At 39.0% G+C, this 19,570-nt stretch overlaps 1 protein-coding gene across 1 annotated transcript in view; it reads left to right on the forward strand.

The window, feature by feature from the left end:
• Positions 1–19,570, forward strand: part of slc30a6 (solute carrier family 30 member 6) — a 59,747-nt gene that overhangs the window by 19,126 nt on the left and 21,051 nt on the right. Inside the window, exons 5-9 of the mRNA XM_042501993.2 lie at positions 8,389–8,431; positions 9,033–9,098; positions 12,063–12,143; positions 16,202–16,237; positions 19,455–19,549. Coding sequence (XP_042357927.1) covers positions 8,389–8,431; positions 9,033–9,098; positions 12,063–12,143; positions 16,202–16,237; positions 19,455–19,549 — 321 coding nt within the window. The remainder of the gene's footprint in view (positions 1–8,388; positions 8,432–9,032; positions 9,099–12,062; positions 12,144–16,201; positions 16,238–19,454; positions 19,550–19,570) is intronic.

Here is a 19,570-nt window from a genome sequence, read left to right on the forward strand (position 1 = left end):
ATGTGCCTGCGTGCGTGCATGCGTGCTTGTGTATGTGTGTGTGTGTGTGTGTGTGTTTGTGATCAGCTCCTCTTACTCCCCACACAGCCACCACATCTGCTTTTGCTCTCAGTACGTCTCGATCACCTAAACGCACTGATGATGTCTGTGAATCTGCTCCCGTGGGATGCCACTTTTAGAGGGAGAATCCACTGCAAACTACGTTGGCTGCAAGTAACAGACATTTTTATTTTTAGTGGAATAAAAGACCTATTGTAATATAAATAATATTTCTTCAACCAATAGTCGAAAACCCAGACAAGTTTAAATGATATCCATTTGAGAAAAGAAATCCTGACATTTGAGAAACTTAAACAAACACGTTTTTGTCATTTTGCTTGAAAAAAATGAGTAAATGATCATCAAAATTGTTGTCAAATTAGTTATTATTCCTAAACTAAGAACTAAGTGTGCATAAATGTAGGAATATTTGACCAATTAGGACTGATCTTCCTCTCTGATCATCATGCTTGATAAATGAAGGGAGGTCCCTGAACATACCATCATTTAGTTTTCCTAATGGCAGTTTTGTCTTAACAGATGATGTTACATTGATTGTCATCAGCAGGGGGTCGGTAGGGTACAGGGTCAGGGCACAGGGGGCATGAAGATGGGGTGGGTATAGCTGTGTGTGTTTGGTTTAACATATCACTGCCAGCTGCCTCTCAATTCCCACATGGAGATACGAGAATCCATTTTACTCTGGTTTCATATCGACAGCAGTTGCTTGTCTGTTGTAAGGATGACAAGCTGTCTGTGAGGGCCATGGTCACCAAGAAGGGGGTGTGTGTGTGTGTGTGTGTGTGTGTGTGTGTGTGTGTGTGTGTGTGTGTGTGTGTGTGTGTGTGTGTGTGTGTGTGTGTGTGTGTGTGTGTGTGTGTGTGTGTTAACAATTTGTAAATGTGCCTGTTTTGTGCACGCTACCTTATTCATATGTGTGAGTTCAGTGTTTTTAAGAATCAGTTAGACTGAAGGCTTTGAACATGTTTTTGTTCCTACAGATCCCCTTCAGCATTACAAGAAAACACTTTTGACAGACGTTAATAAATAGGCTACTTAAATTTGAAAATCAAAAATACTAACTGTGTTTTTATGAACATATTTCTTGATAAAAACAGCTAAAGTAGAACCGTATGTGAAGCAGAATTTATCTAAAAGTCAGTGATTGTTTTGTTCACAATGACAAATATATTACTTTCAGACAGGGGAGTTTTATGTCCTCCCTGATGAGTTAAGGCTTTGCTTTTTATGTGATTTAAAATTGAATACCATTGCGTGTGTAACATGCTTTAACATTCTTATTATGATGATTTAAAGACTATGTTTTTTTAGTGAGATGCCCTTTCTCTGTGATGATTCATTCAGGGTGAATTATACATTTTTAAAACTTGTGTTCTTTTAACAGGAAACAATGTTCTTTGTTTGCATTTTAATACAAGAGAAGTCATGTTCTCACTGCAACAGTCTTTTTGTAGTTATCCCAGCCGGCGCCTGACATCAATATGATGTGAAAAAGACATTGTGTTCTTATTGTGGGCAGAAGTTAAATTGTGGTTGGGCTTTATTCTCCATAATTTGTGACTAAATGTTGTTGGCATGAGACATTTAGAAGCCGTTGCATTTTTGTAACTCAACAACACAACTTAAAACCAACAAAATATCAGTGGGTACCACTGCATGTACATGCATAACTTGTTCATGAGGCTTATCCCAAATCTGATCATATTCGGGATCATTTTTTTTACATGAGGACAGAGAAATCGGGTTTTTCATATTCCCACACACATCCCAAATATAAACAGGGTACTCCAAAAACCTGATCATAAACAAATTATTCAGGTCCATGTAAATGTACTCAGTGTCATCTATTGTCAGCACATCTTTGTCAGATTGGCGTCAGTATTGGGCGTTGTCCTGACGTTGGATTTTGGTCACCTGATGTTCAACCAGTTATCCATAAAAGCCTGTCAGAGCTGTGCACTTGTATGTGCAAGATACACTGATGAATATAACTAAAGCAGGGGCACCATGTACTTGTGTGATCTCTTGATTTAAGTTATTTGGGCCCCAAAATTACTTAATTCAGTTCAAATACCACCATGAGGTTCACGATTCTTAAAACTTGAGTGTGTCAGGTTGGCATCACTTGTGTGTTTATGTGTCTGCATGTTAATATTAATTACAGTGTTGTGGACACTTGTTTTATGTACTACAGCCTCTGTGAGCATGTGTGTGTGTTTATGTGTCCGTGTCCGTGTGTGTGTGTGTGTGTGTGTGTGTCCGTGTGTGTGTGTGTGTGTGCGTGTGCGTGTGCGTGTGCGTGTGCGTGTGTGTGTGTGTGTGTGTCCGTGTGTCCGTGTGTGTGTGTGTGCGCAGCCCTCAGGTCCAGTCTCATCTTTCTCCCTCAGTGGTCAGCAGTGTCAGCGCTGGGCAGCATTCCTAGCCTCCTCCACCTCTTCTTGTATCACTCCATCCTTCATCCTTCTCTTGCTGGTTCATCTGTTCCTCCTCTTCTTTCTCTCTTCTCTTCCTCCTCACCTCACTCTTCTGTCCCTGTTCTCCTCCTGCTCCTCTTGCTCCTCTTCCCTCGGGAGCCTCCTCACCGCAGCAGTTGAGGCGTTCGATAGAAGCTTTTAGTTTACATCTGCAGCACACAAGAGCTGACCTGACACCACGACCCTGTGTGTGTGTGTGTGTGTGTGTGTGTGTGTGTGTGTGTGTGTGTGTGTGTGTGTGTGTGTGTGTGTGTGTGTGTGTTCTGGGTCTCACTTTACCGTTTACCGGAACCAGTGACACTAAGCTGCTATTTGCTGTGGTTAGCACATTCAGGTCTTTATTTGACTGTGTGTCCGTTTCTCGATGTGTGTCCTGGTTTTGTGTACATGCCCTTTGTGAATATGTGTGTTTGTGATTTGCAGGTGTGTTATTGTTTGTGTGTGTATGTGTGTGTGTGTGTGTTTGTGTAGCAATGATTTTCTGGTCCTTTACTTCAGTAAAACTACGAATGTCGTGCTGTGAAAATACTCTGTTACATGTAAAAATAATACCAAACTAAAAGTATTTAAATATAATAAGTAAAATGTAATTCAGTTATTAAAAGTATAAAACTTTCCCCTCTGAAGTTTTATACCATTATACACAATATCATTTGATTATTTTAAACCATGCATTTTTATGAAAGCTGATATTTAATGTTGACTCAACAGTCAAAAAAGGTTGGTTAATTTTTTGTCCATTGACTTACTGATCAGTTGACTAATCATTTCTGTTCATGTCTGTATTTATGGTGCTTTTTACCTTTACCTATTAGGAATGTGCCCGATTAGTTGAACTGTTGATTAAACTATGCTCCCTTTACAAGTTGGCTCCAGAAATTTTAGTCGTGTTTAAAATGTGATTTACTTTCTACTAATTAAGGTTAATGATTTCTCTTGTAATACATACCACATTTTTTTGACTCTATAGATTAAATAGTGCTCAGTTTTGACTGTTTTTCAAGTGTTTTCTACTTTTAGAGCAGTTGACTAGTCTCATTTAAACTTCTGTTCAAACAACAAAGAAATTATGTTAGGAACTTCCCTCCCGCCAAGGAGGTCATGTTGTTGGTGTCGTTTATACCTTTGTTTGTCAGCTGTACTGTCTGATGGGCCAACGTAAAACATATTACATCTTAAAGCGGATCCAAATCTTGGAGCAGTTGTACAAATTATTTTTCACTTTTGTTAACATTGCAAGATACACGATTGGCCTTTGGTGGAGGTCTGCACTCCTTCAGTGTCCCTCTAGTTAACATTTACACTAACTTTTCCATCTCGGTCAAGCACAAAAACTAATATAACTTGTTAAAAAATTGTTTTATACTTATACTTTTTATTTTTTTTTTTTTATGCACAAAATTAAAATAAATGGACATACACCGTATGAGTACAGCACTAACTTCAACCCCTTTTCTGGATTTTGCCACATTTTATTCTTTTTTTATGCTGCTCCATACTCTTCCTCACATGATTTATTGCAGCCTTGTCATTTGTTGATGCTGCTAAGAGAGGAGTTAGGTGCAGATAACGAAGTTTGTGTCAGCTGCACAAATAAAGAGTCATATTTTGAATATACACTCTCTGTTTCCCTGTTACTGCACTCTCAGATGATTAACAGTGATAAATGAAGTGCTCACAGTATTAATATTCTAATATGCACTTGTTTCTCTGTGAATGTGATTATACTTAATGTAGTGTGTGTGTGTGTGTGTGTGTGTGTGTGTGTGTGTGTGTGTGTGTGTGTGTGTGTGTGTGTGTGTGTGTGTGTGTGTGTGTGTGTGTGTGTGTGTTTTGGCTGCTCCTCTGCAGACAGCATTAAATATTCATCCCTCTGCTCGTATTTCTCCTCTCTCATCTGTCTATCCATCCCTCGCTTCCTTCCCTCCCTTCCACCTCCTACTTGCTTCCTTCCTTTTTTTTAAATCCTTCCCTCATTTTTGTATTTCTCCATCTTTCCTCTCATTGTTTGCTACTTCATGGACATCAAAATTTTAAGGAATGTATTTGATGACAAAGGTGAGAAATAATAATAAAATGAAAAAAGAAATTGTAGGAGAGGAGTGAGATGTTTGACAAACTTCCTCCTCTATCGATGAAATCTGAAAACTAACAGGGATTTTGATCCGTCACTCTGCTCTGGGTGTTGAGTTCATGTCCTGTGGGACAGCAGTGTGCGTGTCTTTATGTCTTTACATGTGTTGAGATGTGTAAACTTTCTGTTCTGTACATCATATTATCTGATCATACAGTTTGTGTGTGTGTGTGTGTGTGTGTGTGTGTGTGTGTGTGTGTGTGTTAGACAAGAATAATGTCGCGTCTGCTGTGTTTGTTGCTCTGGTATCATTTCCACACGTCCTCTGGGTGTCAGTGTTTGTAAGCAGGAGACTTAGAAAGAAATTGAACAGGGTTTTGTGTGTGTGTGTGTGTGTGTGTGTGTGTGTGTGTGTTGTGGTGTATATGTAAATCTATCTGAGCACAGCGAGGGAGAAATTTCAGCCCCGGTATCGATCTGGTCCGGCCTGTTTCAGGGTCACTGTGATGTCAGCGTTTGTATTATTATTGCTTTTATTGTCTGCTGCTTTTAATTCAACACAACAAGATGACATCAAACCTCATTGATCCCTGCGGGCAGACGAGCTGCTGCATATCAAAATAACAACAGCATATTATTCAGCAAAAGGACGTTACACAGTATATAAAATATAAACGCAGTAAAACTGATAATTATGAATAGGAAGTTCACTAAAAAGTACTTTTCCTCGACTGCATCTCAGAGGGAAGTAATGTATGTCGTAGTCAGCTGCATGTATCTAAAGACTGCTTTCCAGGCTGATTAAAATTTTATATTCAGCAAGAAACATTTTAAAACGAGACTAAGAGTCCTGCAGCTCTGTCAAACTGTGCTTAATTTAGCCGGTTAGTGGGCTAAAAGCACTTTATGTACAGCTGAGGCTGACAGAAATGGTTTTTCTGCAGGTATCATGAATGTTGTGTACGGTGTTAGCCCGCTCTATCACTAATATTTTCAATTCATGCTGATGTGTATTTTGAGACATATTTTAATTTTTTGCACTTTAAATTGTAATTTAAATGTTCAAGTAGTGATTTAGCAACCCCCCCGCAGCTGCTCTAAGGACCCCCTAGGCGTCACAGACTCACTCTTGAAGACACAGACACTTGACAAAAAGTCACAGCTTATATTTTACTTAGATAAAAGGCTGTGTCAAAATCACTCTCTAATGATGAAGGTATTTACTTATCCTGATTAAAAAATATATTAAATTTAACTTTTTTTTCCTAAAATTCCTACCATGGAGTTTTTAACCCCTATGATAGATTCCTTAATTTGTTAAAATTGTGCAATATTCTAATATTTCAACTGCAAAACTGTACAATACGGAAAACTGATTTAAAGTCCTCTACATTATATTGCAGAATTTTAACTGTAGAGTACTCTCTTATTTTATTTTAACCTATTCTTCCATTTAAATTTAGCACACTTTAGTACTATGCGCATATTTGAACAGATTTTATATATTTCTATTTCTTAGATAACATATCTCTGTCTGATATTTTTATATTTTTGTATATTTTGCTATTTTTTTTCATTTATTATGTGTTATGTCGTAGCATGATCTATAAAGTATTCTAAATCTCAATCTAAATAATTATAGTTATGCAACTGTATAGTAATTTTAAGTGTATTTATAAAAAAGCAATAATTCCTGATGTAGGGAATTTTTTTTAAATAGAGTACTCCCTCACAATGGTACAACTACTTTTGTTTAACTAAATGATTTTAGTTTCTCCAACACTCCAGCAAAACAAAACATCCATGTTTTTTTATCATTATTTACCGTTATATACGGTATATCAATAATTATTTTGTAAGCAGATAGAAAGATAAGCAAAACCCTGGGTTGTGGAGTTTCAGGCTGTCTCATGTATTTTCCTCCTCGGCACCTGTAACTCCCGCGATTTAGGGATTGTCTTTCACTCGTCCACTTTCTCTCAATCTGCCTGTCTGTGTACGTGTCCATCACCCTGTCTATCTGTCTTCTAAACTCTCTCCCTCTGCCCGTCTATCTGCCTCCATTCCTCAGTCCGTCCCTCTGCCTGTCGATGTGTCACTCAGCGTCACTCCCGCCGCCCGTCTGTCTCTCTATCTGCTCGTCTGTCTCTCCGGGTCTTTGCCGTGGGGCCTCTCTGTCAGGATTACACGGCGTCAGGTTGGCCAACATGGACGCCGGTGGTTGGGAAACAAAATGTTCCTCTCAGCACAAAGCCGCTCTAATCCGCTCTCCTCATCCCCCACAGCAGAACCTGATTACAGAAAGCTGGTTGGCAGGCGACAGACAGACAGGCAGCGGGGCAGGCAGACAGGCAGAGGGACAGACAGACAGGACAACGCTGAATCTCTGGCTGGTTAACTGACTGATTACTTAATTGGCTTGTTGGCTGATTGACTAATTAACCTAATGACTCCGCTAACGGACCCTTCAGCTTACCTGGTGGCTGATTGGCTGCTGGCCAGGTTTCTGTCCGGGTGATTGACTCAGTGAAAGCCTCGCTGACTCTGCCGGCCCGACTCGACGACTCGCTAACTTAATGACCGATTCAGCGACTAGAACACAAGTTTGTTGAATCCAGATTTGTTCAGATTGTACCTCCACTTTTTGAATGACTTTGTGTACAGTATTGCCAAAGTGGGTTTTAGAGGTTTACAATGAGAGTGCAATAATTCAGAGTGTAAGAGAGAAAAAAAAAACAAGCTTTTTGGTTTACATGGTTTACAAACTCTGATGATTCTCAAGCAAGTTCTGCAGTCATAAGGAGTGTCTTTATTTCTAGTATTTCTGTATCAAAATTATTCATGATTTTTGATGCAAACTGCTGAAACTTCTGGTACACATGTTGCAACATCATGTACAACATACGCTATTCTGTGCTACAGGGCTGCATGATTATGACAAAAATCCTGATTATTATGGTCAATATTGAGATCACAAATATTTAATATGATTACTTATTGACTTTGGAAACATGTATTTATCGAACTTTGAAAAAACAGCTGGTCTTTTGAACAGTTTTCTTGAACTTTAAATATAATTCAAAGTAAAAACTAAAATTAGATAAATAAAATGAAGACATATCTCATTTTAGTTTTTACTAAAATTAGATACTTACTTTTTTTTTTTAACTTTTTTTATATATACACACACAAGGCACAAGAAGAGAGGGCGAGACCCGGCTCTGTTTGTAGATTAACTGTGGATTATGGTTAATCTAAGCAGCATGCATGCCACGAGATGAATTACAATTTAGCATACCTGAATATATTCCTTGCTTTTTCCCCTGATGGTCGAAATAAGTCGCTCAATCTGCACGAGTCACAGAAATAACGTCACTGGGAGGGTCCGAAAAAGGTGGAAGCACAGATAACGATGGGCTGAAGGAACCTTGAAAATTTGTTCCTGGGACTAAATGTCCTGGGAACTTTTGGTGGAAACACGGCATAAATCTAGTGAGAAAGTAGTCAAGGTAGCAACACTTAGCGCACCATCTGAAGCCAAAATCTGAATAATTGCCCAGCCGTGCTTCAGTATACGACTACGTTACTATACCACAAAGTATAATTTCATCCAAAATATTGTGTAATTTAGTCTAGAATCTGCAGCTAAAATAATGTCATTTGAGTAATGTTGATTGAAATCATGTTATGAATTTGCTCGTGAAATATCAAACTGTTGCTATGAATCTCTTCCTTGTATCTCAGTTGTGATGGTTTTTTTTTTCTGTTTTGTCGTTTCAGCCTTAACTGCCTACACATACCTCACCATCTTCGACCTGTTCAGGTGAGTGTGTTCAGCAACATCTGTAACATCAGTGTGTTTTCTCTCTTAGTTTTGGTTCCAAAATTTGTACATATCAAGTTTTAACGCAAAGAGAAAAAAAAAGAAATAAATGGTCAGTGTCCCAAAAATGCTCTCAGGTTTGAATATATACCTGATTTCTTTTGTTTTATATGAAGGTAAAAAGAATTTCTTTGATTTGTTGTTTAAAAAATACCTTGTTTTATTCGGTTAAAGGGCATTTAAAGCTCATGGAACACACAAACAACAATTAATCATCTGTTTGGTGGTTTAATCACTAATGTGAAGAAATATTACATGTGCACAGTTCATTTTGGAGTGTGAAAAATACGGAAACGCAATGAGATAACACCTAGGCTGCTCAGCTGTGCTGTGGGGCTGTTTTGATGGAGAAATTCAGCTCATGAAAAATTAATTCTGAGATTATAATGAATAAAAGATAAATTAAGAGAGAGGTGAACTTTAGCTGACCTCTCCGTTGTCTCTGATTATACTCGTTTCTCCTCTCTGTCCTCTGTATCTTGAATGTATTACATATTTTTCTCTGTGCTTGTTCTTGTTCCATTTCTTCCTCCATCTGCAGTTTGATCACCTGCCTCATCAGTTCCTGGGTGACCATGAAGAAACCAAGCCAGGTCTATTCATTTGGGTGAGTTCACCATAATAAGCTGATATACACTGTGAACACATATTTGAAAATATTGGCCACTCTGTCTGTTGACAAGAAACGCTGAAAACTCAAGTGTTAGTTACTGTATTTACAGAAAACTTGACATGAAATTGACCCTTTGTTTATGTGATGATGATACATTTAATACTGTGTATATATCGGTATTGGAAGCTGTTTAATCAAAGCTCCATCTGTGTTTGTTTATGTGCTTTCATCCACTGCTGTCCTACCACCACACACACACACACACACACACACGCACACACTGTACCCACAGATGTAGCATCGACCAAAAAGCTTCAGTTACTGTTGTGTGGATCAGCCGAACGGCTAATAAACACACAGTGAGTTTGGTGTGTGCGTGTGTGTTTGTGTGTGTGTGTGTGTGTGTGTGTGTGTGTGTGTGTGTGGGTGAGTGAATTGGCCAAAGAGTGTATTTGCAGCTGACAGGTGACCTCTGACCTTGAGGTGTGGAAGAGTGGTGATCAAGTGGAAATCTGCTTTTCAGCTTCGCTTGGCTCCCATAATACCTCTGTCTCTTTGTGTGTGTGTGTGTGTGTGTGTGTGTGTGTGTGTGTGTGTGTGTGTATGTGCTTGTGCTTGAGTTTACATCTGTGCATGGCTGTGTGTTCATTTGAGCGTACTGTAGATGTGTGTGTTAATGGATTTCCAGTAACTGAACAATGGCTGAGCAGCAGATTGCCCAGTTTAACCAGCAGACTGAACCCTGTAGGAGCTGAGCCGGGCCATCCAGGAATTAGACTGATCCACTTCATCTCAACTTTTTTTCTGTGCAAGGCTGTTCTTAGATGCCTTACAATGCAGACATGAGCGATTCTGCATCAATTCACAAATCTCAATAATTGATTATTCATGCCCTCTGAAGTACAATTGAATCATTAGGAGATTCCCGCCCCTACTGCAAAACAAACGTACAAAGTGATCACTTCAATTTCTTGAGATATCATCTGACCAAAATTATTACTCATTAAATATGCAGCTTCTCTGCTCTTTTTTAAAATATTTATTGAATTTATTGCAAAGGTGCGTGTTAAGTTTTACAGATGTCAGTGGAGGCAGTGTTTGATTCAAACAGAAGGGACCGCTATAGTTATTTACTGCTTTTACTCACAATATTCAAACACAGGTGATGATATGAGTCCGTATCCAGCAGACGGCTGGTTTCTATATGGTGCCCATTTAGATCAACCACAGGCTACTGGGAGGGCAGAGTGTGACCTTTGACCCAACAGCATGGAGGCGATCAGGCCAAACGTAGCGTTCTAAAGGAGAGGGTGTGTGTATGTATGGGAGTCCTGTGTGTTTGTGTGTGTGTCTATATGTCTGTGTGTGTGGACCTATTAACCTATAGGTGTCCGTTTATTGGCTCATTTGATGAACAAATGGTTTCTTTCTCTCAAAACACACACACAACCCCACACACACACTGTAAGACACAAGAAAAGGAACAATGTCTCACGGCTTTTTACCACACACACGGAGGCTCGCTCTCACAGTTTATCTTACTTTCTGTGACCCCACACACTGAATTCAAATGCTTATTGTTATTGAATTTTTTGGTATCTAAATGTGTCAGCATACAAAATATGTCAAAGGCAACACAGTGTGAATTAAGGGACTAGAGTCGAGCTGAAACAGCAGAATTAATCAGCAGCTGTTTTGATAATCTGTTAACAGTTGCCAAAACATTTGCTGGTACCAGCTTTCAAATGTGAGTTTCTGCTTCTTTCAGGTTTCAAGTTATTGTGAGTTTAGCATGTTTGGATTTTTAGGACTGTTTGTCAGAATTAGCAGAGTGAAGATTTTGACGTTTTTGGGGATTGAGATGGCTGTTTCTCAATTTTAAGATCTTTTCCTAGACACGACATTGACTTGATTTACCAAGAAAACAATGAGCAGAAACTGTCAATCAATAATGAAAAAAAATATAAGTTACAGCTCTTGATTTGGGTGGCAAAATAACTCAAAATGAAGAAGATCGAGTGTGATCAAGTGCACCTAGTACGTACCCTCACCCTCTGCATGCATATGGTCACGTCTCCTTTGCATGAATCCATACTGCACTTGACGCAGCTCGGACAGAAGCGCTTAGTTAAGTGGTATTATGCAGCTGTAGAGCGGCAGAGCATCAGATCGCTGACAGTCAGCGTCAGGTTTAACCCCTGTAATCTCTGCGGACCACTCACTGAGACAAAGCTGCTCATCCTGGACAGACTGTGACGGGATCGACCCCGCAACCTCAAGATGAGGTCAGGAGTTCAGCAACAGTTACAACTGTTTACAGTCCTGATATTGGCATGTTGCTGGTATTATTCACTTCTATTCAGACTCACATACACAAGCTTCACCCATGTAGAAATAAATGCTAATTTGGTCTTTAACCCTCTGAAACTGAAGCAAACTGGTTGATTTCTTTCAAAACTATGTGAAGAAGGCAATGAGCGACTTAAAAAAATGGCTGAAATATGAGTATGATATTTGCAACAAGTTACAAGAAGTAACATTTGTCATTAAGAAGTTAACTGAAATTAAGCCGCAAAGGAAACATTAGAAAACAAACCAGAAAATAGCCTGAAAATACGCAAAAAAAGAGATGTTTTTAAAAAAGGTTGCTAAAATTAAATTAAATAATAAATGTATTCATTTTCTGTTGCAAATTTTGAAATATGTAATCAGAACTCAAGATTTACTTAGTTTGATTTTCCTTAGTTTTTTTCCCCCATTTTTCTTAAGAAATCAAAGATTTTCAATCAGGATTCAAATGTTTAAGTACTTGTGAAAGGCATCTGAACAAAGCACAAGAAAACTGATGTCGATCCAGGATTCAGAGGGTTAAAAGAGGTCTTTGAGTGAGCGGACTGGTGGGGAGGGGTTTGGTGATGGTTTGTCCCTGTATGGATGAAAATGTCTCTCTGTCTCCAGGTTTGAAAGACTGGAGGTTTTGGCAGTTTTTGCGTCCACTGTTCTCGTCCAGCTGGGAGCCTTGTTCATCCTGAAGGAGAGGTGTGTACGTCTACTGAACACAAATACAAACGCACAAGCTCACACAGCGCCACACACACTTGAATGAGTGATTTTGACTCTACAAAGAGACAATGAAGGACAAACAATGAGTAATGGGTTATTTTTTTATTATGAAAGTCAGTATTTAGAGCCATATTAAGATCCCACGTCTCTGTCTTTGTTTCTTCTCTAAATCTCTCTCATTGTCTCACTCATTCTGTCTCTCTCTATTAAAATTTCAATTATTTTCTTAGCGTGACTCAGCGCAACAACAGAATTTTATTTCCAAAGCAATACACAAAATGTTTCCAGTTGTTTCTCTCTTTTGTCTTTGCTTTCTGCCCCTCATTATTAATTTCACCACAGTGCTTTGCTCCTCTCAGGGTGCATGTTTCTCTAGTCTCGGGTCTCTTTACTCGCCATCAAACGATTTAAAGAATGCAATAATTGGACCCCAGGATGTTCTGCATGCTTTTGTTTTACAACAAAACTTTTAATGTATTTTATCCCATACTATAAGACAACTTTGTCTTGGTGTCCAGTTTCATCGCACTTCAGTAGTTTTTCTCATTTCATATTAAATCATCAGCATCAACTTGAAAAGTCTGACAATGCCCCCCAAAAATATTTTTAACATTTTGTGTCCGTTAAATGATCTACCTAACCCTTACAGAGGACAATGGTGGACTGTAACTGAGTACATTTACTCATTACTGTATTTGGGTACAATTTTGAAGTACATGTACTTCACTTGAGCAATTCCATTTTAAGTCAGCAAATTTTAAGTCTGCAATCCATTTATTGACAGCTTAATTACTTTACAGATTTAGATGATTAAGTCGTTGTTGTTATGTTATAACCTATCTATCAATACAAGTTTTAAATTTTATGCCCTCGATGTCAATTGTGGTATCGAAAAACAATCATGGTTTTGTATCAAAGTTAGAAACTCCAGTATTTAGCCAACACTATAAAGGATTATGATATGAAATGCCAACAGGAGACCGTCACAAACCCTCTTACACCTGAAGCTGTGCAGCCGGATTGATATGATGGCTCATAAAATTCATCAAAACTCTGACAACTCGTGATATAAAGTAGTTAAGTTTTACAGTAGTTAAGTTTTTCACCTTTACAAGTTGCAACATTAAAGTGATGAACACATAAATGTATTTATAATTATAATCAGCTTATATATATTATTCTGAAATAGGCAATTCTTCATAATGAATACTTTTATTTTTGGTACTATATCGTATATTTCAGTACTTATAGTTTTGTTCTTTTCTCGTGTAATATTTTGAATACAAGACTTACTTATAATGTAGTATTTTCACACTGTAATACAGCTTTTTATGCTTAACTAAAAAGTCAGAGTGCTGGAGTGTCTGGTGGCCCAGTGGATAACGCAGATACCCAGTGTATGAATGCAGTGTCCTTGCCACAGTGGCCGTGGGTTCGAGTCCAGCTCGAGACCCTTTGCTACATGTCATCTCCTCTCTTTCCCCCTTTCATCCCCCTTTTCATTCATATATGTTATACAAATTAAATTAAATGAAAGAACAAAGATAAAAGATCACAGTAAAACTGTTCAGTCCCAGTTTTCAGGCCATTAAATAAACTTAAAAAGTCTAAAGATGGCAGATTTGAACTTGTTGAGATGCAATAACTTTTTGGCTTGCAGTAGTGTTTGTGTTTGATAAAATCGAGTGACTCACACCATCTGAGAACACATTATAATGCTTTAAAGGGGTGGCTACGGATTTACTCTTAAAGGGGAGGTGTGTGTGTGTGTGTGTGTGTGTGTGTGTGTGTGTGTGTGTGTGTGTGTGTGTGTGTGTGTGTGTGTGTGTGTGTGTGTGTGTGAACTACTGAATTTTTCAGGGCTGTGGGAATGTCACTGCCTGGCTGTGTCTATCTTGACACACACTCACACACACACACACACACACACACACACACACACACACACACACACACACACACCTCCAGGCGCCCTGTGTGGGGTTGTCTTGCGGTCAGTTCTCAGGGAAGGGAGGGGTAAACTCAGAACAACACACACACAAATGCAGGTCAAGCAGTTGGCACGCTGCCTGCAAACATGTTCATGTGCAGACGTGTGTTTGTTCACGTTTGGCTGCTGAACTTACTGGTTACTTACTACTTACTGGTTTGTGATTGGATGTCAGGCCAACTAAAATCGTCAAACATATTTCACATTAAGCATAATCATTGTCTGATCAGTCTGTAGATGACCATTGTGTAACAGCACATTAGAGTGTGTCTCTGCATGCCACCTGAGTACAGGGCACTTGTGATATAGTAATTATAAACTTTATTTGTATAGCACCTTTCATACAAGAAGTGAAGCCCAATGTGCTTTACAAGAAAGAAATTACATGCACTAAGTGCTTCACATCAAAAGACAAAGAAGACATAATAAAACTTGCATGTGCAAATAAAATAAGATCAGAATAGAATACATAGAATGTATAAAACCCACTTGATAATGCTAGTGAAGGTAAGATAAAATAAGGATAAAAACTGAACGTCCAGAAACATAACATAAGATGGAAAACGAAATAAATACAATAAAATAATTTTTTTTTTTAAAAAAAAACACTGACGTTATTAAAAAGAATAAGGCTAAAAATAGAGTGTATAAAATGCATAAAATTAAGAAAAAAATCAACAGTTTAAAGATGTGTAGCTGTGCAAGGGCAAAGCAGAATGCAAATCAGCTAAGTTAGAGATAGTTAAAGACTAAAGTGAAGAGATAAGTTTTTAGTTTATATTAAATATTGATGCAGTGTGGAACCAGTATAGCACTTTTCTAGAAGTTCAATCACTCAAAGCGCTTTTGCACTACGAGTCACATTCACACTCACATTCATACACTGGTGGCCGAGGCTACCGTACAAGGTGCCACCTGCCTCTCCGTTTTTTAACCATTCACACACACTCACACACTGATGGAACAACCATCAGGAGAAATTTGGGGTCTAGTATCTCACCCAAGAATACTTCAACGATGTTGGCTGGAAGAGAATCAAACTTTCAGACTAGAGGACAGCCCGCTCTACCACCTGAGCCACAGCCGCCCGTTAGTAGCACCATTAGGCGTGGGCGTCCCGAATGTTTTCTGAACAACCTCAGACCTTTCAGACTTAAACGACTTACTGCTCAGTAAACTCAGTCAGCGGCTCCTCGGGCATCAGCACAGCGTCTCTCTGTCCCTCTCCTCTCGACATTTGCGCGCAGAAGCTATATATAGCTTGACAAAAAGCTATATATAAATATTTGCAGATCACATCATCTGACTCTTTGACTGCGAGTTTACTGCGTCCTGATGTGAAATCAAATGTGACACAACAGAAAAATATCATCTTATTCGCCGATAGGTTTAGTCAAAAGGAGAAAGTCGGCCGATACCAGTCTACAGCGCAGAAATCGGTTTATACCTAACAAATATCAGTTAGTTAATGTACACAATAATGTATAAATCCTGCTGGTTTCCTTCAAACCTTCCATACTGTGACTGCTGTGACTATTATGATCACATTAAATAACATTCAGTGTGACATTAAACGGTCTTAAAAAGTCTTAACTTTACTTGGTGAACTCTGCAGAAACCCTGCAGACGGAGAGCAACAGGGAGCATTTGTTGCAGAGCGCGTACAGTACAGTGCATGTCATGAATGGCACAGTAGGGCAGCAACACAGAGGGAGGAGACAGACATGACTCTGTGTCTGTGTGTGTGTGTGTGTGTGTGTGTGTGTGTGTGTGGGCGCACCATTTTGGCTTTATCGTGTGTGTATGTGTAGCTTTGGGAGTGCGTGTGTGCATGTGTTTTGGTGTGTTAATGTATTTCCTGTTTTCTCTCGCTGTTTGTTCGCGCCTTGTCTTCTTTCATTCATTTCAGTTGTCCCGATCGCTCTCTCTCCAGCTCACTCACTCTCACACACACCCACACACACACACAAACAAACACACACACAGAGTCAGCGTAGTCCCACCTGGCCAGTGTTGTTGACTGTGTTTGTTTCTGTTTTGTCAGTGTGGAGCGCTTCATGGAGCAGCCTGAGGTCCATACGTAAGTATTTTTTCTCCACACACACACACACACACACACACACACACACACACACACACACAAACAAACACAAATTCCCTTATCACATTCTAAAATAAACAGCCACAACATGATATACTCCTGTGTGTCTCCCTCTGTTAAAAAAAAACAAAACAAAAACACACACACACACAGTGCCAGCTGTTGTCAGAACAGAACATCCCAAATATTTGGGTCAGACAGGCAGACAGAATTACACAGTCAGAGCGTCGGCGAGTCAAAGAGTCAGACTGACTGACAGCGGCGTGTTCATTGTTAATTTCACACTCTGACACAGTGTGTATGTGTCCGCACGAGCAGAGTTAATTAAACACATGCAAACTGTGTTGAACTCTCGCCTCAGGGGGACATCAGTTTGTCAGAGAACAAGCGACAAATATATTGTTAAAAAGATTAAACAATTAAGAAAAAGAATTAAAGTTATTTTTTAATGTAAGCCACACAGTTTGCAGATGTTACCTTACACTCCTCAAACTCACACAATAAGATGTGCGTCTGACAGTGACAGTCTGCACAGATGTATTTTTAAACATGAACAATGAGACGGATGCACGGACTGCACAGGTCAACACGCTTGCCTTTGTGGACTCCCATTATTCCCCACATACAGTGTTATCAAGATAATCACAATACAATATTATTGTGATTGTAAACATTTTGCAATTTGCTGACATTATTAACATATTAACATTTATTACAATATATGTAAATTAGTTACCCAAAGAAAAACTTTGTCAACATCTGTTTTAATCTAATAAGATCAAGTTTAAAGATTAACTTTTTTTTTCTTTTTTACAAAAAATGAATCAAGTGGACTTAAGAGAAATTCATTTTATTATTCTCGTCCCAAAAGTTAAATTTTTATGTGCACTATCAATCATTTACATAATTAAAAAATTTATACTTGGCGTCCATATACCGATACAATATTTCCACACAAAATACCGCCATACTAAGCTTTATCAATTCTTTTTCCTCACACTGCAGCTGCACAGTTTGTAAAGCCCCTTGAGGCAAATATGTGATTTGTGATATTGGGGTATATAAATAAAATTGACATTAGTAGACACCTGCAGTCAGGAATTGAGGCATTTGATCTTGTTTGTTTAATTTGTAAAAAAAGAAAAATGAAAAATACTGCAGTTTATCAAAAAATAGTTCCTACACTGAACTCCTCCGCTGTGTTAAAAAGTGTGTAGGTGTTAAAGATACCTTGAAGAATTAACCACGGGTGGATGAGCCTCATCTGGAAACATCTAGAGATGTTTGTGTATCAGATATCCTAAATGTGTTGGTATTATTGTTATTTTTATGACACTTCAATTCTGATTTTCCCAGTTTTGTCCATCATTTTTATCAGTAATGTTAAGTCAGAGATACACTGATACTGATTTGTATTGGATTGATTGTTCATCAGTCCACGAGTTTGTCAGGTGGTCAGAAAAACAGGCTGTTTATCGGTTCATGTCTGACTTGGTTTCTGTCTGTCATCGTTTTTATTTACCTCTCTTGTTCAGCGTAGTTTGGGCAGATCGCCTGTCTTGGTGTTTTCCTCTCTACGTTTACTCCGTCCATCTCTCCCTCGCTCTCTCTCTCCATCATCCCTCCATAATAAAACAGATTAGTGGCGGCTTTTATAACATAAAACACAGTGAGACTTAAACTTGTCTCCTGTGACGAGATTACCCCCCTCGTTTCTAACCCCTCACCCCTCCTTCTGCTCTCCCCCCTTCTCTCTCTCTCTCTTCTCCTCTGAGTGGATTTGATTGGACGGCATGAGAGACGGCCGCTAACCGGAGAGACAGGTGTCTGCCGAGTGGAGAGACGGACACACACATTCTCTCTCTCTTTAATCTGTTCTTAGAGGGAGGTGGGGTGGGGTCGGGGGGGTTTATCATCCAGTTATTGTGGCTCACCGGCGGGCAGCCCCCTGCCTCCCGCTGATTGTTTGGACCAATTTTTAGGCTCTTAAATGGATTGTCCCATGTGATTAGTGTAATGAAGAGTACAGTTGTGTGTGTTTGCTTTTTGTGCCTGCGGGCGGGTTTTAGGAATCTGTATTATGTGTCTGTGAGGTTTATTTAAAAACAAGTACAAATAACAAATAAGACAGATTACAAATGTTTGTGTCCTGAAACTGTTTTATCAACCTGTCTTTAACCCAGGTCGTCAAACACGGACGTGCTCATAGTGACACACAGGGCACCCTGCTGAGTCTCTGTGATGCACGCCTCAAACACTCAATAAGTGGTTCATTTAGTTCACTGATGTTTTCACGATGTGATGTAACGTCATCAAGCAGGAATTTGCAAATTCAAGAACTACATGTCTTTGGAGGCTTACAGCTTTCTTCGCCATTTTAAAAAAAAACAGGCAGCAGTGGGATCAGAGGTTAGAAGTCGAGATCGCCAAACCTGCCAGACTCCATTTAAATAAACAGTCATTTTTAGCGTGTAGAAAGACAGCATACTGTCACATCTAACTGGGCAAATAAAGAGTTTATTTCAACAAAACCAGAGTTGGTGATTGTTAAAACAGTAAAAAAGACCAACTGAGATGGATTCTGTGAGTTTTATTTCGTTTCTGTCGACTTTGAATAAAGTGTGTTTCATGCTGACAGAATTACTGTTTTATTTAAAAGTCTGGTGGGTTAACGTTAGCAAATTCAGGGCTGTTTCTAGTCAAACAGAAATGTCCCTACTCTTAAACAAAAAGACCTATCTCTGTAGAAATCCTTTTGATAATGTTGAGCCTTTTAGTGGCAAAAACAAACACTTCTAGTGGATGTAAATTGACGGCGTGAACATCCTCGAGTGTTTATATTGCAGTCTGGCCGCTGCTCTCACTCAATAATGGACTCATCCCTAAAAGTGTTGTTCCCATTAGTCATTAGAACATAGGACAATAAGGTCCAGGTTTAAAAATAGCCCTTTAACTCTGTATTTTTAAGTTTATTTGATGTGCAGAAAGCCACACAGCAACTCTTAAACATGGTTGTAAATGCTTTGTTTTCCTTGGCATAAATGGATGTGACATTTTGTGGGCTTTCCCATAAATGCCGACTGTGTTTATTAGGTTTGATCCACGTCCTAATCAGCCAATTGTCAGTGTGTGGTAAATGCCTCTTGGGTAAAGGTGTTATTATTTTACAATGTAACTTTCTTTCGTCTCTCTGCAGCGGTCGTCTGTTGGTGGGGACATTTGTCGCTCTGTTCTTCAACCTTTTGACTCTGCTGTCTGTCAGGAACAAACCCTTCACCTACGTCTCAGAAGGTAAAGTCCACTCCAGTTCAT

The sequence above is a fragment of the Plectropomus leopardus genome, chromosome 13 (genome assembly GCF_026936395.1).
Source record: "Plectropomus leopardus strain MGB_pleo_1.0 chromosome 13, ASM2693639v1, whole genome shotgun sequence".
Lineage (NCBI taxonomy): Eukaryota > Metazoa > Chordata > Actinopteri > Perciformes > Serranidae > Plectropomus > Plectropomus leopardus.